General features: G+C 36.1%; 2 protein-coding genes and 1 pseudogene across 2 annotated transcripts; 2 read left to right on the top strand and 1 right to left on the bottom strand.

Annotated features, from left to right (window-relative positions):
* The first annotated feature begins 1,413 nt into the window (after positions 1-1,413).
* On the top strand, positions 1,414-5,421 carry LOC142177254 (phosphate transporter PHO1 homolog 10-like; annotated as a pseudogene).
* Positions 5,422-6,181: 760 nt separating this feature from the next.
* On the bottom strand, positions 6,182-14,407 carry LOC107805061 (proline-rich receptor-like protein kinase PERK15). The gene is made up of 8 exons (XM_016629043.2): positions 13,762-14,407; positions 11,983-12,486; positions 10,975-11,061; positions 10,032-10,102; positions 9,617-9,702; positions 8,946-9,093; positions 7,387-7,548; positions 6,182-6,367 (listed from the first exon to the last, which is right to left on the bottom strand). The coding sequence occupies exons 1-8, from the start codon at positions 14,294-14,296 to the stop codon at positions 6,221-6,223; spliced, it is 1,740 nt and encodes a 579-aa protein (XP_016484529.2). The 5' UTR covers positions 14,297-14,407; the 3' UTR covers positions 6,182-6,220.
* A 1,485-nt stretch (positions 14,408-15,892) lies between these two features.
* LOC107805052 (uncharacterized) lies at positions 15,893-21,134 on the top strand. Its single transcript, XM_075245725.1, has 4 exons — positions 15,893-16,322; positions 16,434-16,870; positions 16,928-16,985; positions 21,100-21,134. Exons 1-4 carry the CDS (start codon positions 15,893-15,895, stop codon positions 21,132-21,134), a joined length of 960 nt encoding a protein of 319 aa, XP_075101826.1.
* Positions 21,135-22,881: the final 1,747 nt, after the last annotated feature.

Raw genomic sequence — 22,881 nt, 5'->3', positions numbered from 1 at the left:
AAATAGAGGGAATTAAAAAATATTACTCCAAGTGATTCTTTCTTTTTATTTTTTATTTTTTATTTGCAAAGCTTTTGTGAATAGAAGCTTCACACTCCAGTATTTGGCGAATATTACTCCAAGCTTTTGTGAATAGAAGCTTTGTTCTTTCTACACTCCAGTATTGATCTGAAGGTAATCTTCCGGACACATATAATAGTTATCACTGAATGCGAACGCATGAATAATGAATTAAAATGTTTTCTCAAATGGTTTTAATTTGTATAAACATGGAAGCGAGGATCCTTATCATATTATTATTGATCATTCAGAACCCCTAGGGATTGTTGGAGATTTTTTAATGAGAATGAGCTAATACTTTATAAAATGAAATGAATTCCTTTCTGTCTTATATATGGGTACTCTAACATGACCAGCTTAATGCTTAAAAAATAATTCATACAGAAATACAGCTATACGATCCTGCTGTAAGTTTACTTCTTTTTCCCCTATATTCTTCTCTCATGCACTTTGTTTGCATTTTATCTTGAATTATTACTGCTTAGGAGAACAATAATAAAGGAAGGTCAGAGATATTTGGTGGTTTTGTAATACAGGTTCTTACATATATGGTCTTGGCTTGTAATTACAGAGAGAACCTGAGCTCTGCTGAGTTTTAAGAAGAATGAAGTTTGGTAAAGAATTTAAGGATCAAATGGTGCCTGAGTGGATTGAAGCTTATATGGACTATGGCGGGCTCAAATGCCTGTTGAAACAGATCAACCGCCTCAATCTAAGTTTTCAACCTCACCACATTACTCAGAGGAAAGTTGATATTGAGAATCAAGAAAGTGAAACTGACAAAAGCCAACACAAACACTCCACAAATGGAATGTTCTGTATACCAGCACAGAAGTAAGAGAAGATGAGAAATCGTTTTTCCAAAAACTGGATAATGAGCGCTTTTACAAAGACAAAGTGGAAGAGGCAAAGGGAGAAGCAGCTGCATGCATTGGCCGAACAAATGGATGCTTTGGTTGCTCTTCGGAAAAAGGTGAAAGAATCAGATACTGCAACATCCTCAAATGTGACTTTTCCAAGCAGGGCTTCAAGTGTAGCTAGGTCCGCCACAATCATTTTATCAGAAACGAGAGCCTTGATTGGAAATTGTACCATAATCTTATTGAACAAATGCGTCTAGTTCTTGATTCGTAGATTATGTACTGGAATTAATTAGACATGATAATAACAAGGATAGATTAACATTTTATATTCGATTGCTATGCATTAGGGAACTTGTACTTCCATATTTTCGCTGAGATGGTGCAGAATGTTGCAAAGATCTATACAGACTGTTTCTAAAAGGATTTTTGGTGGCAACATTCAGCATATATTTCTGATAAAAGCCTTCCTTCTTGTAGTGGCAGTGAAACAGTTGTGGACATTCTAATTCCAAGCTTCTACTTCATAAGATTAGTTTTGCGCTCATTAGATGTCTAAATGCAGAGAAAGACCAACTGGACTTCACAAAAGAAGTGGACATGTCTTGTGAGAACAACATAAAACCAGCTTCTTCGAGCAATAATGAAGATCCGTCATTAAAAGAACATGGATGAACTCCCTCAGACGTTCTTGAATGTGTTAAAAATTCAAAATACATCTGATGGTCCAAAATCATCGGTAGAAAGACTATTACTTAGTACCACAGAGAAAGACTGTAGCTTCAGTCAAGAAGAACTAAAGGAGGTTGAAGAAAAATTGCAAAAGGCCTTTGTTGTGTTCTTCGCAGCCTAAATCAGTACAGGTTCTAAATCTAAGATACACTTTGGATTCTCTTTCTGCATTTATTCTGACTCTTTTTTCAATTGATGAAACAGTTTTATAAATCTCTCAGCATTTTCTATGATCCTGGAAAAATATGAAAAGGTCAGACACTCATCAGGTGAATATATAGCTTTCTGAATAAAACTTCAACCCCGGAGTAGGTTTAGAGAGTTGTATTCTGTGGCCAATCATAGTAATAATAGTATTATTATTTTAGTTAACCACAAATGGACCACAAATTGCATCACTGGTTGACTGCAGATTACTTCAAGAAAAGCAATGAGATCTTACATGAAAGTCGTGGATAACTCCTATATTGGAAGTTCTGATGAGGTCTGTTTCAAATCCACTAAACCAAGAGATTTGGATTTATTTTCTGTATAGCTCTTCAGTTTTTAGGTAAAGGAAGTCTAGTTATATGCACCAATCAAGATTCACTTAGTTTATTTTTTCATGCTCTAGGTTACTGTTCTTCTGAACAAGGTGGAAGCAACATTTGTCAAGCACTTTTCCAATTTTAAGCAGGGGGATGGCATCAAATTATTAAGGCCAAAAAGGAAAAGAGAGAACCACCGCGTACGATTTCTTTCAGGTTGAGAGCTGCTCCTTTTTGTAAAAACAATTTATGGTTTTCTACATTTATCTTCTGTTATATCCTTTGTGCTCACTGTGTAGGATTCTTCTGTGGATTCTCAATTGCTCTAATTATTGCCGTTGCATTAGTATTGGAAACAAGAAAGTTACTGGACAAGGAGGAGGCCACCTTATACTTGGATAGCATTTTTCCCCTTTACAAGTTAAAGAAAACTTTCAGATTTTCAGTTAAAATGAAAATTCATCTACTTATGATCTTCTCAGTTTTCTCTGACATATATATACCTTATGTTTTGTTTGCAGTTTCTACGGTTACATTATCTTACCTATGCTTCTTGTTGCTGTGAATATATACTTGTGGAGGTGCTATAAAATCAACTACTCGTTTATACTTGGATTCAAGCCAGGAACCGAATTAGACCACAGAGAAGTTTTCGTTTTAGCCTCTGGTCTTACAGTTGTTGTACTCACTACTTTTCTGGTACACCTGCATATCAGGATGGACTCGACGATCCAAGATCATGAGACTTATGTTGAACTGCTTCCTTTGGGCTTAATCATCGTGAGATTTTATACATATAAGTTAATATGCCAGTTGAGCACTAACATGTATTACATTTTATCTAATCGATTCTCTAATTCAAATGCAGGGTTTACTTCTCATATGTCTGTGTCCTTTTAACATAATCTATCGTTCAAGCCGTTTCTTCCTTATTCGAAGTCTATTTCGTTGTATTTGTTCTCCTTTCTACAAGGTGATTGATTCTACTGCGCTTGAATGTGCTTGATGGGCAACTTCTTATGTTGATAGTCTTTATATGCAGGTCAAAATGGTAGATTTTTTCTTGGCAGATCAGCTAACAAGCCAGGTTTCTTACTTTATTGAGATATCAATAGGTGATATGGATCTTGTTTTTCATCAGTTTATGGATTTCTGACCTTTTCTCTACATCTGCTTGACCTCAGACACAAGCCATAAGAAGTTTTGTATACTACATTTGTTATTATGGTTGGGGAAAAGCGTTGTCTCTGGGACGAAAAATGTGCCACATTAGTGATGTCTACATTATCTTCTATTACATTTCAGGTTCCATTCCTTTTTGGATTCGCTTCCTCCAGGTACTTAACATTTCGCCATAACTAACCTCTGCATTAGCCTATATATTTAAACTATGTAAGACAAAGAAGTGCTTTAAAACACTTTTTCCTTTCTTTATTTTTTTAATGAGGGACAAAACATCATTTTCTTAAATACCCCGTCAACACAAACTAATCCAACATGAACTGATCCGATCCATTTAGAAGGGATAAATTGGAGAAGTTACAGTACAGTTACCAACGGCGGGATTATTAAAGCAAATTTTACCTCCTATAGTAAAGTTTTACACCTTATTTATTATAAATAAATATTTTTTAAAATATTATTTTCTATAGCTACCTTTTAGTTTTTATAGCAAAATATGTATTTATGGTCACTTCCTACCATTAAGCCATTGAATACGCTTTGTAATATTTTTCTCTCTCCTACTTTCTGTTCTTTCTCTTACAAGATCACTGTATAGTATCCAACTTCTCTCTCCAAGACCTCTCTATCCACTATCTCTCACTTTCACAACGCCAGTCTTTTCCCCATTCTATATCCACGATTCTCCACTGATTCATCTCCATTGTCTCTCTCAATTTTTAATATTTTTTGCTCCAAAAAGTTGTGGTAAGTGTTAAAGTTGTTAGATTTTCGCCGCTACTGTGCTTCTTCTATTTCTCTTTACTATTTTTTTTAATTTATAAATAATCACCATTGTTATACTTTTACCAGAAAACTCGAAATTTCATCTCCAATGGATGATTCAACAACTCAGAAGAGAGTTACCCGAGGTATACCTACCAAAGCACTCAATTTCGAAGGGTCATCTTTCGATTTGTAAATCACTCAAGCGGAACATGTATTTGCAAGTTTAACAGCAAATACATACAGCAGAATACAGTTGGCTTGAGAATACAGATGAAAACACTTAGTTGGAATACATAACTAAAACTAGAACAACTAGTGTATTTTAAAAAGTTGTTGAATGAAATAAAATACATCTAAATACAACAGTCGAAAGTCACTGTAATAAGTATAATTGGGTTTGTTGAATTATATTAGGAGTGTATCACGTTAATTGATTCACCTACCGTTTTAAACAGTTGGAGAAGCCTTTTTTTCCCGCAAATTTCCGTTATTGTATTCACGAATACAGCTCGCGAATACATATGAATACAGTCTATGTTAGCTGGACTTCCCTGTTTTCCGCCGAGTTTTGCTACTGTATTCATGAATACAATAGCTTGAATACATCGAATACACTCTATAACAAGTGAAAAGATAGCTGTAGGAAGCAATTAAGTAAATGATAGCTATAACAAGCTAATCGCCTAAACAATAGTGGTTTATGAAAATTTATAATTATTAAAAGAAGGAAAACATGGATTTATTAGAGATTAGATCGGTCGGACTTCTTCTTCCAAAGAAAAGAAAGAATGCTTTTTCTTATCTATTAGAAAAATATTGCTCTCTGATTTTCTCCCAAAAAGAGCGTAGAAACAAAGATGACATTTAGTTCGTGAATTAGACTTTGTTTCCTAATGAATCAAAATTCGACTAGGAATACTGTTTTGGTGGTGAGCTTAACAATTTGCACTGCATAAAAAAGATACACAATTTGTTATTCTCTCTCTGTATTTTAACATTAGCTTATAAGTTTGGTCGAACACGAAATAGAATAAAAAATATTTGAACTATGATTCATACTTAATATTCAGACCTCGTGTCCGGGCACCTTTTGGCTTATCTATGCGTTTGATAAATACTCAAAGTGCTAATTATAAGCTAAAATCTGCCATAAGTATGTATAAGGATTTTACTTTGATTCCAAAAGTTAGCCATGAGATGAAGAGTTACAGACCGCTTATAAGCTATCAAGATCTTCGTCTCTTGTCCTGACTCTACTGCAGCACTGGCTTGTTTACCACTCTGTACCTTAAACTTTCTAACTCATCAAGTTCAGGGTGGGAACGTTTAAACCTGTTCAGACTTCCTCCTATAAGATGTGTGAGACTCACTAAATTGGATGTTACAGTATGTATATATACGAATGATAAATATTATCGACATTTATATAGTACTAGTAAGTTTAACTGATATCTCTAACTTACACGAACCAGAGCATCAGGAATACTAGATATAAAACCATATTTGGGATTTAAGTCTGGACTTCTAATTTACATTGATTTGTTAACTACTAAGCTGAAAATCGTCTGGATCCATTGTAAATATCCATATTTCTTCTAATCTACTTTAAATATCCATATCTAATCTATTCTATTCAATTACCACCTAGAGGACAAGTTACGAAATGGATATCCCTCCACTCTCATTGTCACTGAAAACGGCTATAACACAAGAATTCTTTTTCATACTCCACAAGGGAAGAAGAAAAGAAAGAGGGAAACAGACCTATAATTACATGTATCTATTGAGTACACAAAGCATTTACTTAGTATTATACTGAATATCTCATGCTGATTCCTTTTTTTTTTCCCTTAATAATTTTCTTTCGCTTCCAAATAAGTATAAATGATCAATCCTCCAGAGCAATTTCGTTACCATGAGACAAAACTTCCATAATTTTTTCCTCGATCTATCTACACTAGTGAGAAGAAAAGACATAAAGGAAGAAAAAGAACTATATTTATCCCACTTCATCTTGGACTGTGAAGCATGAAAGCCCCCCCCCCCCCCATATTGTGGTTACAACCATATGTACTGGTATTACCATTTCTTTTAACTTCCCAATGCTGTGCTGGATTTGCTTAAATTCTCAAAAAAAAATCTTCCATCAGAATCAAAATCAAAAACTGTACTCTGTCCTGGTCTATTTTCCTCATCAAGGTCCAGGAGAGAAGCTTCACCTTCTAACGCACGAACTACCTGAAGAAATTTGTATACCGTCTTTAGCCTCTCTATTTTTTTTTAGATTGCGCATAAAGGAATAACAACAACAACAACAACCCAGTTAAATCCCACATGTGGGGTCTGGGGAGGGTAGAGTGTACGCACACCTTACTCCTACCCCAAGGGGTAGAGAGACTGTTTTCGATAGACCCCCGGCTCAAGCAGACGAAAAGATATCAGTACCAACAGCAGAAGGCATAAAAATAATAACTGAATCAAAAGTAACAGAAAATAGATGAAAAACAATAACAGTAGCACGTAAGAAAGGCCCGGTACTATGAAAAGTGAAAGAAAAGTGTGGACACAACAATAACCACTAGCACTCTAGGACACAACCCTGTCAGACTAGCCTCTCACCCGGTGCGGAGTAGCAAAGAGCTCCACTACCCCATATCCTACAACCCTAATACTAGACCTCCACACTTTCATATCAAGGGACATGTCCTCGGAAATTTGAAGCCTCGTTATATCCTGTCTGATCACCTCTCCCCAATACTTCTTGGGCCGCCCTCTGACTCTTCTTATACTTGTCAAAGCCAACCGCTCACATCTCCTAACTGGGGCGTTTGAACTTCTACTCCGCACGTGCCCGAACCATCTGAGCCTAGCTTCCCGCATCTTGTCATCCATCGGGGCCACGCCAACCTTCTCCCGAATATCTTCATTCATAATCTTATCCATCCTATTGTGCCCGCACATCCACCTCAACATACTCATTTCTGCTACTTTCATCTTCTGGATATGCGAGTTCTTAACCGGCCAACACTCTGCCCCATACAACATGGCTGGTCTAACCACCGCTATATAGAACTTACCTTTGAGCCTCAGTGACACCTTCTTGTCACATAAGACTCCATATGCTAACCTCCACTTCATCCACACCACCCCTATACGGTGCGCAACATCTTCGTCGATCTCCCCATCCCTATGAACTTGTGTGAAGAAGTCTAGCAGCATCACAGAAAAGAAAATTGAAAAGAAGAAGATATAATTACCTGACTCATCCGGGGTCTTTTCCATGATGAATGGCGTACACAAGCAGCAGCACAAGCAACCATGTTAGCCATCTCTTCACCGTTGTAATTTTGTCCTAGACATGGATCCACTAGAGAGTCGAATTTTCCATCTTCCAATGCTCTTCTAAGCAAAGGCCTTGCCTGCATATCAGAAGACAGAAAGAGATAATTATCTTCTTATGCTAGCCATGTATAAATGTACTTACTATAAGAAAAGAGTGAAAAGAGTCGACAACAATGGTATGCATATCTTTAAAAGTACATGTAGCAGAGGCCTAGAGTGCTTCTAGTTACCAATATATTTCATTATTTTCCCATGACTCCATGAGACACCAACATGCTGATGAAGTTAATTGAAATCTAGTTAATAAATGACGTTCAGAAATAACTACAGCAAAAACCATGAATATGAAAACCAGAAACAGAAGTTACTGTTAATTGGTTATATTGGATATATATTAGAATGGTTCCCAATACAAAAAAATTGATAATGAGATCAACAAAAATACTCTCGTTGCAGAGTTGTAAAGGTACTTCTGATTTTAGATGCAAAAATGACTTAATTAATTCTGTCTGTGAGGAAGCCACATGCAAGAAGCTTCCAATGAAATCCTTCTTCCTGAGCCCAATTTAGAATTAACTTACGTAATTAATTCTGATGCATTGAGGGACTTAAGCAGCATTAACAATAATAATCCTGTTGGGATCAACAAAATAATTCTAGGAACTCCATATCTCAAAAAATTCCTATAAAAAGGGTTAAACTGATAGATGTCATGATTGCGGATTCATGGTAAACTCCATGCTTTAAGGAAAGACTGAGATTTTGGACAATCTAATAGTAGTTGCAAGAGATGCAACAGAAAAATTTGAGATAGGTTCCATACTCAAAGGGGGTGTCCAAAGCCAAATCTTTTTGGTACAAGGATGACAAATTTCTTCCGACTTCTTCTATGAAGGCCTTGTAATATTTTGCTTTTGGCTTGACAGTGATGAAATTTTGAAAGAACACTAGGTCCTTTGGATTTGCTCATCTCTTTCGTACTAGGAAAATTTGTGATTTTAAGGCAGAGGCTTTTCCGTGATTATGTTTCTTTTTTTCTGTTAGAGGCTGATTTCAAGTGATACTGATTGCTGCCATCGATAAAATTTATTGACCTTTATCACTCACAAAAAAAGGGAAAAAAAGGAAGGAAAAGAATACCCAGTTGCTTCTAAAACCACCAATGATAGACCTTCCAAAGGATCCAGAGATATTTAGAAAGGCAAACTTATGGCACCAGTGCCTTGAAAAAATACAGTCGATAGCTTGTTTAGGATAAGACTATTGCAAGATGAATGTCATTCCATATTGAGGATATGATTAGTTTACCGCAAGGCACAACGTAGTCGGACAGAAAGTAAGTTTCAGCATTATGTTATCTAACAAGTTATGAAGTTACGCATAAACTTTTTACTTATCCATCTAATTGCACATAAGTGTGTTAGGCACTTAAGAATGCTGAATAGCAATCAAGAATATGGAGCATTTCACATACCCAGATGACCAAATTGCTGCATGCGGAAGATTCAGTTGAGATTATAGGCGGACGCCCTGTAATTAACTCCAGAAGCATGACCCCAAATGAGAAGATGTCCGACTTATCTGAGGCCTTTCCACTCTGTGCATACTCTGGGGCCAGATACCTGCAAGACACCGGGTAGTAAGGGAAAATCAAGGCAAAAGCAAGATCTAAGAATCCCAAGACTATCATACACGTGAAAACAATGGTAAAGTTCTATGCACTCTCTTCGAAATTTTATCTTCAGAGTGGCAGGAAAACCTCTGTTACGCTGAGAGGAATTACTGCATCATGAGCAGGTTGACCATAAATCAAGGTCATCCAATTCATCAATATCTTTACAATTTCCCAGATTTGAGAGTCCTATTCTAGCTCAATTTTCTGTTTGTATCTGATCGTGATATCAGTTTGCAAGTTAAATGGAAACAAAGTGACAGCAATACCGAAATTATAGGTAGGGCATAGCCTATGCTAAGTATCAGGTTCAGCAAATTGAACGAATGCTAGTAACGTAGGACGAGGTTTTTACTTAATAATCGTAGCACAGACTTGCCCACCCAGTACATAGTGATAATTTTGCCTTTTCTATGCTGATCTTGTCAGATGATTTTATTCATTGTAGCAGAGACAGGGTCAATGAAACTCACCCGAAAGTTCCCACCACTCTAGTGGAGACATGACTAATATGATGGTTTGAATCAGATAAGAACTTGGCAAGTCCAAAGTCAGCAACCTGGATACAAATCAAAGTTTTCCATTCATGTTAATGAAGTTATGAGGAAATATACATACTTTGTCGTCACATGAAACAAGATAAAAGAAACAAAAGAAGAATCAATAATGCAGTTGAATGTTACAGCTGTGTAGATGCTCATTTGGGTCAGATTAATCTCATCATATAAATTTTAATATTCAAGAGCAAAAAACATTTACATCAACAGCCGATTCTAGGTGCACTCAGAAGCCAGTTGTCGATAGAAGAATGCAGCCTGACCTTTTTTTGACAGTAACAATAGAACAGAAAACATAGTGACAATACCAGAAATTGTAATACAAAGTTACCTTAGCTTCAAAGTTAGAATCAAGAAGAATATTAGCTGCTTTGATATCACGATGAATGATAGTGGGGTTACCTGCAGCCACAAGTTTGTATCTTCAAACCAATATTACATGTGATTGCTAAACCAAAAGAAGTGATATTTATTCCATGTAAGTTAATTTAAGCAACCATAATCGAACTGTCCCAACATTTCATGTTATTCATGACCACTTGACAAAGCACAGAGATAGATTGAATTTTATATTAAATTGGTAGTTGGTAGGAGAAATTATACTATAATATGTGATTTCATATTTGACAGGAAAAAATGTAGCTAAACTTTCTATTGTTTGAGGACATTGAGTTACTTAAATTATGAATGGACCAAAAAACTATGAAGTCATTGTATATAAGTGTGTCAATTATTCTGGGACATTTCAGAAGGAAACATGACACGGGGTGAGATGGAGTGAGTACAGTTTCTCCAATACATATTCATGTGATATCTTTGACAAAATAAGAATTATGATGGGCTTCTTCTACCCATCAGCAGGCCAAAAAACCTAGGTGTCCAGACCTCAAACCTTGAAGAGATTCAGAACTGAGATAGTATTTTAGAAGTGAGAATCAATGGTATCTATTAGGAGAGTGAAAATTAGATTTACATCTTTTACAGGAGAAAAGCTGAAGATAAAGATGTAATGACTATAAAACCATTTATGCCACCCAACTCGCCACAGTCTACAAGCACGCAGAGAAGAATTTCCTTGGTAAACATGTTAAAACAGTAAGTTGATAATAAATTGGTAAAAGTGAATTCCATAAAATAAAATAAAAATTGGTAAAGGTAAAAAGCATCCAAACCACGTATTTTACCCCTTTGTACACCTCAAATCAACTAACAGAAAAACATGCAAATTAGGAACAAACATAGGAGGCCAAGGCAGAGACAGAGAGGGCACTCACAGTCTTCATGCAGATATGCCAATCCTTTGGCTGACCCGATAGCAATTTTTATTCTAGATGCCCATTCCATAAAGGACTGTGCTGCCCCTGCATACCATTCAATCTGTTTTAAGGATGCAGCTTGGTAAAAGGACGCTTATATCAGAGGAACCAATGAACTCAATTAAATTTGATATGTAGAAGTGATTAAAGAAGTGAAATGATACAAGAGCATTTCTGTAAAATAAAAGTTTAAAGATAAAAAACATGCATCAAGATGAATACGAACATTCTTTAGCCTTTAAACTAAACCTTAAAACTGCTAATGAAAAAGATAGCACATCTACAGCATGGCATCCATGGAGGATGGTTCATCAAACGTATCTCACATGAAGAGTGTTAGTATAAGCCATAAGGGTATAGATGGCAACCAACTGTTGAAAAAAACAAGTGACCGATGCAAGGATTAACCAATTTTAAGTAAAATATGAAAAGTATGTGGAGAATTATAATTGAACTGCAAGGAAACCTGAAGATTTTAAAAGATGGTCTTCCCAAAAGCATAGAATAGCAGTGCTTTAACATGCAAGATTATAAGGGCTTCAGAACATAGAAGTAGCATGGATTTGCAAGCTCTTCTTTTATCTTCTCATCCTAAAGCATGGTTTTATGAAGCTCTAGGCCACCTTTGTGTGATATAGGCATAGACCACCAAGGAATCTACTTACGAGGCTTGGTTAAGTACCCCCTTAAAGATTGCCCATTTAATTTGGTACAGACCTTTTAGCTCTTGAGGTGTAACTAACAAGCTTTGAAAGAGCAGTAGAAAGAAAGATGGAGTAAGGAAGTCACATTAAGGTAGAGTTATTTTTAGCCTTAATCGTCATATCATAGTAGGGCTTTATGCTTCTTCTAATTAATCTGTTGGGGTACAACATTAGCAGAATTCAGATAATGAATATAACTAGTCGCAAAATCTTATTGACACACTGATACAAAACTTTCAGAATTAAGGAAAAAAGAACATACCATGTAAATGATATTCTAAAGTCCTGTTGGGAACAAATTCATAAACAAGCAACCTCTTTACTCCAGTCATGCAGTATCCAACCAAAGAAACAAGATGTTTATGATGGACTCGGCTGATAGTCTCTACTTCTGCTTGAAATTCACGTTCCCCTTGATGGCTACCAACCTTCAACTGTTTAACTGCTATCTCTCTTCCTGTAGGAAGGACTCCTTTGTGCACATACCCAAATCCACCTTCACCTAGAAGGTTGGACGTAGAGAATCCACTAGTTGCTGACCACAACTCTTCATATGTGAAATTGCCACCCGAAACAGCTAAGTCCACTATGTGGTCTTTTGGTGAAAAACGAGTTTCAGCATCTAAATTATTGGAATTGGAATGAGCATTGTTGTCAAAGCAGAGAAGTGGGCGGAAGGGTATTATCACTTGCTTGGGGGAAACAGGAGAACCATTTGCTGCATTACGCTGTTTAAAACTTTGACGCAGATCATAATACAAGTCATCTGATGAATCAGTAGAAACAATTAGCAAATGATAATACCAGATTGAACTCATAATTCTTAGTGAACAACAATTTTGAACACATGCTGATAGATTAAGCTGCCAATATTTGTACTTTAAACAATTCAAACCCCGTTCTACAAAATGCAATTTGAAATCAATGCAACCAAATCTAAGGAAAGGTGCCTGTCTAAACAATATTTAAGCATTATAGCTGGTTAGACGTGAAATTTCCCATTTAGGAGATTAATGTACCAAAAGTCACATTTCTGGAAATGATAACTTTGGTTTCAAAAGTACCTTTTAATTAAGACCTTCAACTTCTTTTAGATTATTAATGGTAGGGCCTTACATAATACTACAAAAGAACCTCAAAATTTATGCCTTTCCTCTCTTTTTGTAAACCGTCTAACTCTCCATCTAATGAGACAAAGTGTTTGTCCAAGTCATGAATAGAGACTTAAGAATGTGGTTGCTTGTAGTTTTGTCTTTTTTGGTCTAGTCCAGATAAAGTTGACACATTTTTATATTTGAAAACACTTCAGTTTTAATTCTCTTATTTTACTCTTTTAATAATATTCTTTTATAGAAATGGCATGTTCAAAGTCATCAGATTCCAAGTATATTTCTGGTATGTTGCATATGGTAGTTGTCTGCAATGATGAATTTAGAGACAAAAGTCGCTATTATGTAGTAGTAATTTAGAAGTTGCTACTATTAAAATGACTAACAATTTGGATCACTAAATTTTCAATAGCTGAATGTAGAGGTAAAAGTCATTACTTAATCTGGAAATGGAATTAATAATAATTTGTATCCCCACTAAATCATAAGACAATAATAATATAACTAAATAGCTACTATTAGATTATATTTGAAACAGCAAAAGTGTGCCAGAAAAAAGTAACAACTCTGGACGTACATTTCTTTGCAAAATGTCAAGCTAGCAAGGAAATAAACAGCTGCAAATAAATAAAATACTAAAAGCTTGATGAGTACAGAAAAAGAGATCCTAAAACCGGTAGAGGTTTGGGCATGATAAAAATTATTTTCAGGAGATTTCCTTTATTTATAGGTTGGAAGTTTTCTTTTTCAAATATTATAATTTTTACTGTAGTATCACTTATTTCAAATAATAACAAATTCAAGAACATTTAATTGTTATGATATATTGATATGTAAGCAGATGACTTAATTATATTCAACCAAACACTAAAAAAAGTTAAAGATTTATTTAAATTGAAATATTTTCCTCGTACGATACAGAAAAAGCTTACCTTTTTGCCGTGGAGATTCATGATCATGTAATTTTCCATTTTTAATCTTATTCCTGTAACAAACGAAAAGTATTACTACAGCAACAATGAAGAAAGCTCCGGTGACGCCTACAGAAATTCCAATTACTCCTCCGATTGACGTACTTGACGATGAGTGAACTTTAAGCGGCGGAGGCGGCGAGGTTTCATCAGAAACTGGTGTTGACGAATCATTTGCTGGAAACGAGAACGCCGTTACCGGCGGTGGTGGTGTTGAAAGTACCGGAATAGGCGTCGGTAACGGAGGAGTAAATATCGCCGGCGGTAGTGGTTGTAAAGCTACTTTGTAATCAATAGGTTCAAATATTGGCTTTAATGCCACGTCCGCGGATAACGGAGCCGGCGACGGCGCTGGTTGTGAAAGTGAAAAATGCACGACTGTTGGCGGCGGTTTAGGAGTGGCTGTTGAATATAGTGGTGAAAAAGTGATATCAGCTTCACCTTCCGGCGGTGGAGATGCCGGAGAAGGTGACGGTGGCGGTGAATGTGAAGGCATTGGAGTTATGGAGTGGAAGTGAAAGATGCATGGAGAATTAAGAAGTAATTAACATGTATAGTTAGTTCCTAATACAACTGCTTAAGTAGTGGACGTGCGTAAGTACACTACTACTACTGCTGCTGCTGCTGTGAGTCGAGACCTGTATCACGACTGCCTTTTATTTGTTTTAAGTCATTCGTTTTCTTTTTCTTTTCTTTTTTCGTCTTTTTCTTTTTAATCTTCATTGAATAAATAGCAAATTTTATTAGTCTATGTTTGGCGGGACGAAAAATATTTTCTTAAAAAATAAATGGTTCTCTTACTTATTTTTCAGTATTTGGTAAGGTTAGGAAAAGATGGTAGGTCGGGGTCTAGGGGCCGGAGTGTCAAGTGGCAATGTTAGGGGTTTGGGGAAAATTTGGGGGGGGGGGGGGGTTAAGTGGGGCACGGGTGGAGGGTAAGGGGTGGGGTAGGCTGGGGGTAGAGGTAGGGGAGGGAGTGGGGGTGGAGCCGGAGAATAAGGTGAGAAAGATTGAAAAATAGTTTTGAAAAATGTTTTACGTCCCTTTTGTAGGGAATTCATTTTCCTCCGAATACATCCTTAGTAAAGTTCTTTTTTCCTTTTTGTTTTGCCAAAAATTGGTGGTTCAAATTTCAAAATTGAACCACCTATAAGCATTTGGCCTCATCTTACACGCATATAATTATCCCTCTGATTTTTTAGGACAGTATTATGTGAAAAATATCATTTTTTTTCTTTGAATTAAATATATCACTGACTTACTAATATATCAATATTTCAATCTTGACATACGGATTGAGGAATATTTCTTATCAGACTTGTGGGGAGCCCGATTTCTTGATTTCATTTGTGATGTCAAATAGAGTTAAAAGAAAAATAATGAAGTTCATAAGTGCTGAAACTACTTCTTATGAAGGTGATCTAGAGAATTGTTTATTGAAATTCTCATATTCTCTCCTCAAAAATGGATCTTTAGCTAAGAGATCACTTGAAACATGTGTAATTTTTTTCTATTGAACTGAATTGATTGAGATTAAATATTTATCCTGTATTTCTTCTCTTTCCAGATTAGTTAGTATGTGCTGAGTCAACAGTTAGTAGTTAGTTAGTGGTCAGTATTTGATAGTTGTAGTCACATTAGATTAGATATTTTACATTCATGTTGCTAGTTTTATATAAGGGGACCTACACATAATTAATCAGATTGAGATTTCTTCTTCTCTACTCACGTGTTCTCTGCTTTCTCTTCTCGGTTCTTTCTTCTTTCTAGAAGCTTCCGACCTCCATTGTAGCTCAGTTCGAGCTAAGTTTGATATGGTATCAGAGCCACATAGGTTATCTCTCTCTCTCTCTCTCTCTCTCTCTCTCTCTCTCTCTCTCTCTCATTCCAGATTCACGTTACTTCGTACTAATTCTCAATTGCTCAATTCGCACATGCAATTGTGATTTGGGTCTAATTCTCTGAAAAATTAGGGTTCAACAGATTATTTTGAGCCTCAGAAACTTACTAATCTAGTTCTCTAAATCATGGCTGTTACCGACGAAATTGAACAATTAAAGGATATGGTGTTGATTCGAGTAGTCATTTCTACATGCATCCATCAGATAATCCTGGTGTGATGCTGGTTCAAGTTCTGTTTGATGGCACTGGTTACCGTTCATGGAGAAGAGGTGTATTGCGAGCACTTTTGGTAAAGAACAAATTAGGTTTCATAAATGGCGAATGTAAAAAGCCAGATTTAAAATTCTCAATGTATCGCCTGTGGGATAGGTGTGACGATATGGTCACATCATGGATTCTAAATTCTCTAGCTAAGGAGATAGCCGATGGAGTTGAATACATTAACGATGCAGTAGAATTGTGGAAAGAGTTAGAAGATCGTTACGATCAGACGAATTGTGCAAAACTGTACCAAATCCAAAAGGAAATTAATGATTTATCTCAAGGAAACATAGACATCACTGCTTATTACACCAAAATGAAGAAGTTGTGGGAAGAATTAAGCACTCTAAGTGTCAAGAGTCAATGCGGATGTCATTGCACCTGCGGAGCCAAAGAAAACATACATAAGGCATAACAGGATAGGAGATTAATCCAATTTCTTATGGGCTTGAATGAGGTCTACACTGTAGTAAGAGGAAGCATCCTCATGATGAATCCATTGCCTTCAATGGCACAACCTTTTTGCTTGTTAGTTCAGGAGGAAAAGCAAAGGGAAATCAGACCAAGTAATCAACTCGTCATGAAATCTGCCTCGTTGAATGTGAACACCACGGGATCAAACAATTTCAGAACCAATTATTTACCAAACAATAAGTATTTTGGAAATAATAGGTCTCGACCCATGTGCGATTACTGCAAAAAGCCAGGACATACCAAAGATAAATGCTATAAATTGCATGGTTACCCTCAAAATTTTCAAAACACTCAGAATCCAAGTAAAAACTACAAGGGCAACAGAGAAAATAAATGGAAAGGAAAGAGAACATTGGCAAATGTACATGGAACATCTACTGATATAACTTCTATGGCTGGGGATGACCCTGGTCGTAAGGATGAGAGTCAAAATGTAAGCCTTACTAAGGAGCAATATGGATAGCTTGTCAACCTTCTACAACACTTTCAGACTGGAAATGGTGGTGATAGCCCAAGCGGAGTGATCAATGGAGCTGTAAATTTTGCAGGTATGATAGTCTGTTCAAGTAAAGTCACTTTTGTTGATTTCGGCAAACTTTCATGCAAATGTTTCAAATCAAGAACTGACACATGGATCATAGACTCAGGTGCATCAAACCACATGACATTCAATAAATCCTCACTAACCAATGTTATAACCTTACCATATCTTGTCTTAATTACACTTCCTAAAGGCTATAGGGTAAAGTAAGGGTGGCATATGGGCCGGGCTTCGCGGGCTTCTTGTTGGAACCGGCCCGGGATCGGGACCACGAACTAACGGTCCCGGGTTAAGTGAGCCGGTCCCGGGCCTAAGTGGGCCCAACAGATACTTTCTATTTTTAAATTTTTTTTATACAAGTTAGAGAAAAAAATGGTAATAAAAATATCTAAAGCAATTTCTAGTAAATTATACACACACACACACACACACACACACACACACACACACACACACACACACACACATATATATATATATATATATATATATATATATATATATATATATATATATATATATATATATATATAGTATATATATATATATATATATATATAGTATAGTATAGTATATACTATATTATACTATATATATACAACTTAAGATATATAAAAATATTTTAAAGAGATATTCAAAGCAATGCGTTATAATTTTATTATAGCATTAAAAAATTATGCCAATATCTTTCTTAGTCTTCCTCCCCCCTGTGGAATGAGAACAACAAAGTGCTAATACCACCATTGAGAAGAAAAAAAACTAATCAAGATGTGCCAAAATACAAGTTACATATTAATTTACATGGTATCTCTTACAAATTTCATAAATCCTTCAAGGTCCGGAGAAATTTCTGTTGGTGGTGGCGGAAAAGAAGCTTGGTCATCACCGCTTCCAGGCGAAGCATCATCCTCCGCAAGTTCAGCTAGCATTTCTTCGTAAGTTTCGTCTACCTCTAGTTGTGATTCAGCAAGTCCAAAATTTCTTCTTTCCGAACGGATCCAATCTCTGAAAAGTACTGATTTTTCCAAGCTCTCCCTCATAGATACTCTATAATCACCGAGTTGAAGTCTTGCTTGACTGAAAGCGCTCTCTGATGCCACTGTTGAAGCTTGAATAGTTAAAATATCTCGGGCCATCTTTGAAAGAATTGGAAAGTGTTTTTCTTTGTCCTTCCACCATTCCAAAATATTAAAGGAGCCGTCGGGATTCACTTCCTCAATTCCCTGTGACAAATAAACTTCAAGCTCATTTAGTTGTGAAAAATCACTAGTACTAGAACCTTGAGAACCCCTGAACCCTTGCCCAAGCACTAAGTGCTCTTACTCCTGCAGTTCTTTTAGATGATTGAGAACTAGAAGAAGAAGGAGTTGGAACATTTGATCTAGCATGATCTAATGCAACTTGATAAGCATTATAAATTGTTTGAACATTTATTTTAATTGAGGCTATTGCGTCCGGAATTTTAGACAAATCCTCATCTTCAAGTGCTAAACCATTATAAACAGTTTCATACCAAAATTGAGGACCTCCTAATTTCATAGTAGGATTTAATAATGCAGCAACACCGTAAATAGGGGGAATAGGAAAAAAATATTTTTTAAACTTTTTTCTCATAGAATCAATAGCAAGTTGATAAATTTCCCCACCCTCCGAAAAATGATCAAATAAATTTGCAAGTTCTGCAATATAAACTAAACAGTTAGAAATAGTAGGATAATATTACCCAGAAAATTCATTTGTAGCAATAAGAAATTTTTCTAAAATATCTACAAGCATTTTAACATTAGCCCAATCCGCATTTGTATGGTGCTCATCATCATCACTTACATGAGCATTAAACGTTGAGTTTATGGGATTTCTATATTCATATGCAACAACTAAACTTTCATACATGTAATTCCATCTAGTCGGACAAGGTTTAGGAACCTTTCTTTCTCTTAGGCCAAATGCATCACATCTTTTAAAATATTCTCTAAGTCTACTTCTACGGTTTGAATAAAAAAGCCAATTAAGAATCATTTTAACCTTTTCAATTTCAACATTTAAAATTCGCATACCATCACCCACAATTAAATGGTAAATATGACAAATACATCTAATATGAAAAATGTTACTAAATGCAGGACTTAGTGTAGTAGTAAGCAAGGCTATAGCATTTGTGTTACTAGTAGCATTATCCATTGAAACTGACATTATTTTATCATTAATGCAAAAATATCTACAAATATCCGTAATCGTGCTAGAAATAAACTGCCATGTGTGACGTGAATTAATTATTCTATAAGTAATAATGGGCTTTTGCATTATCCAATCCTCATCAATCCAATGACTGGTAATAGTAAGGTAATCACAGTCATTACCACTTCTACCAATATCAGTTGTAATAGCAACACGACAATTTATATGAGTAAATAAATGGCGCAAATATTGTCCATATTCATGTTTATATTTATAAATATCGCTCTTTACGGTTATGCGAGGAAAACATTAATAAGTAGGATTATAAACTTTTCTAATATAATGCACAAAGTGAGGGTTAGAGAAAAAACTATAGGGTAAGCACATAGCAGTAACCATTTTTGCCAATTCTTTTCGATCTTTTTTTGGATCATAATATAAAATACAACCGGTAATAGTGTTAATTCCCGGTTGAAATTGATTTGACCTGGTACTAAGGTCAGCCTGACTAGGTACACTTGTCCCCTCGGCCAAAGCTTTCATACGAAAATATCTAGCTTTATCTTGAGGGTATAGCAATATGTGTCTAGTCAAACTTCTCGTCCCCCCTCCCCCCCCGACTTCCAACATATTTAAAAACTAACTCTTTGCCACAAGTTTTACACTTAGCCCTATTTTTTTCTCTTAGTTGAGTAAAAAATGGCCAAACAAGAGATGTTTCTGCCCGTTTAGAAGGTTGTCTAGAAAAAGTAGGGGCAATAATAGGAGGGTCAGATGGGGCATCATTTGGATTATTATTAGTTGGGTTAACTTCAGGAGCAGGACTAGCGGGTGTATCGTCATCCGGTTGCGTTTCATCAAAATCTATTTCTTCATCATCATTTTTATCAATAGTTGGATTACCATAAAGAGCATTCATATATTCATGGTTTAATTGTTCACCGGGTGTAATATTATGGCAAAATTGACTCTCGGTAAATTGTAATAAACTATTATCGCTATCAAGAATAGGAGGTATAGGACGGGTAACAGGTTTGGGTCGGGGAGCCGGAAAAAATGGAGGAGGAACAGATTGGCCACTAGATTCACCACTCTTGGATTTTTCCTTATTTTTACTAAATATTTATTTTAAGGAATAAACCATCTTAATTAATCAAGCAAAGTAAATAAAATAAAAAAAACTATAATATTAAAACATAAGAGTTGGAACAAGTTTACCGAATTGACGAACAACTTGTTGAAAATTAATTATCGTTGAAGACTTCAATTCACCAACTTCACAATTTTGCACAAAATGTAACAATTAAGTAAGCAATTATAGAAGAATATTAGAGAGAGATTGATGATTGTGTGAGAAAAATGAAAGAATAAGGGGGTATTTATAGTTGAAAATAGGGAAAAAATGTAATTATAAAAAGTTTGGGGTTAAAACAAAATTTAAAAGGTTAAATGACTATTTTGCAAATAGCCAACGGCTATTTTGGCAGACCAAACGGCTAGTTTTTAAATGTCCAAACGGTAAATTTTTATTTTTTTTTAAAATTATCCGTTGGGCCCGGATAGGCCCGTTTAGGACCGCTTGAACCGGCCCACTTCTCAGTCGGTCCCGGTCCCAAACGGTCCCGATCTCGTGGGTCTCCCCTATAGGACCTTCCCACTACCCAGCCCACCTCCCCACGGTCCCGGTACTATCCGATTAGGACCGTTTAGGCCCACCACCCATTTGGGCTTGCGGTCCTGGGCCGGTCCCGGTCCTAACCGGCCCACATGCCACCCTTAGGGTAAAGGTGACTGAAATTGGGAATGTGACATTGACCCCTGAAATCAATTTGTATAAAGTCCTTTTTGTTCCTTCCTTCAAAAACAATCTCATTTCTGTCCATTATCTAACTTTGAATCTAAAAGGCATTGCCTCCTTTACTGACAATGCTTGTCTACTGCAGGCCCCTTCAATGAAGAGGCCTCTGGAGATTGGTAAGGTGGAGGATGGCTTGTATCTTTTATGTTCACAATGTCTTAAAGATGCGGTAGCTCCAGATAAACGTTCTGTTTCTTGTTCTTCTAGTTGTGATTTGAATAAAATGTTATGTCCCTCATGTCCCAATAGAGTGTATTTGTAATCCTTGTTCATTTGTAAATAATCCAACATTGAATAAAGTGCTCCAATTTCCTACTGTCAATTCCTACATGTCCCGTGGAAATAGTATGGATCTATTGTGGCATAATAGACTTGGTTATGTACCATTTGTGAAAATGAGAGGGATATCATCCATACCTATAAGTTTTTTTTTACCTAAACAACCCATCTTATGTTTCATTTGTCCTATGGAAGGAAAAATAGGTTACCCTTTCCTCAAAGAACCAGCACCTGCAGACAAATATTTGAGTTGTTGCATATAGACCTATGGGGACCTTACCATGTAGCAACTCATGATAATTACAAGTACTTCATAACAATGGTTGATGATTATAGTAGATCCATATGGACTCATCTGCTAACCTGCAAAAACAACACTCTACAAATAATTAAATCCTTTGTGTCCCTGATTGAAAACCAGTTCAATACTACCATAAAAGCCATCAAATTAGATAATGGGCTTGAATTTACTAGCAGGAAAGCCAATCTCTTTTTTCAGTCCAAAGGCATAGTACATCAGAGAACTTGTTCCTACACACCACAACAAAATGATGTGGTGGAAAGAAAATACAAATACCTACTAGAGACAGCAAGAGCCCTTTTATTCCTGTCTAAATTTCTTGTTAGATATTGGGGAGAATGTATTTTGACTGCAACCTATATCATAAATAGACTGCCTACTACCTACCTTAAAAATAAATGTCCTTTTGAACGCTTGTACCAAAGAAAGACAGATTATTTGCACATGAGGAGCTTTGGTTGCTTATGTTATCCAATTGTCCCCAAAGTACTTAGAGATAAGTCTGAGCCTAGAACAACCCCTCATGGCTTTGTGGGATATCCCTTTAGAACAAAAGGATACAATGTATTGAGTCTAACCACTATAAATATACATATTTCCAGGGATGTAATCTTCCATAAGAGTGTTTTCCCTTTTGTACTTTCATCTGATTCCAATTTTGATTCATTTCCTAATGTACCTAGTTCACTTCCACATCCAGTATTTTTGAATGATACTAAGGATCATTTTTCAGACCATGTTCCAGAGGTTCATGGGGTTTCAAGAGTCACACCTAATGAAATGTCACCTAGTTCTTTCCATGTTTCACCTACTGTTACACTTGTGTCCTATGTTGCTTCCAATACACCCAAATCGCCAGTCATTGGTGTCCATTACCTAACACAACATCCTCATAGCCCACAACCTACTCAACAATTAAGAAGGCCATACATGGAACCTAAAACTCTCTCTCACCTGAAAGACTACATTGTCTCAATTCCCAAATTAACATCATATTTAAAGACAACTGGTCAAACCTCTCTTTCTGGTTTATTTTCTCACAATAACCGCATTGCACCTAATGTACTAACACATACTAGTTAGACTCATGCTAGAAATATTTGTCATGTCAGTGAACCAAACTCATATGAAGAGGATGCTATCAACCCTACTTGGCAATCAACAATGACTCAAGAATTTTAAGCTCTATATGCTAATCACACTTGGGACTTAGTTCCCCTACCTATTGGAAATAAGGCAATTGGCTGCAAATGGGTATACAAAGTCAAACATAAAGTAGATGGGAAC

The sequence above is a fragment of the Nicotiana tabacum genome, chromosome 23, assembly GCF_000715075.1.
Source record: "Nicotiana tabacum cultivar K326 chromosome 23, ASM71507v2, whole genome shotgun sequence".
In the NCBI taxonomy this organism is placed as follows: Eukaryota; Viridiplantae; Streptophyta; class Magnoliopsida; order Solanales; family Solanaceae; genus Nicotiana; species Nicotiana tabacum.
This window is presented reverse-complemented; position numbering and strand designations above follow the sequence as displayed.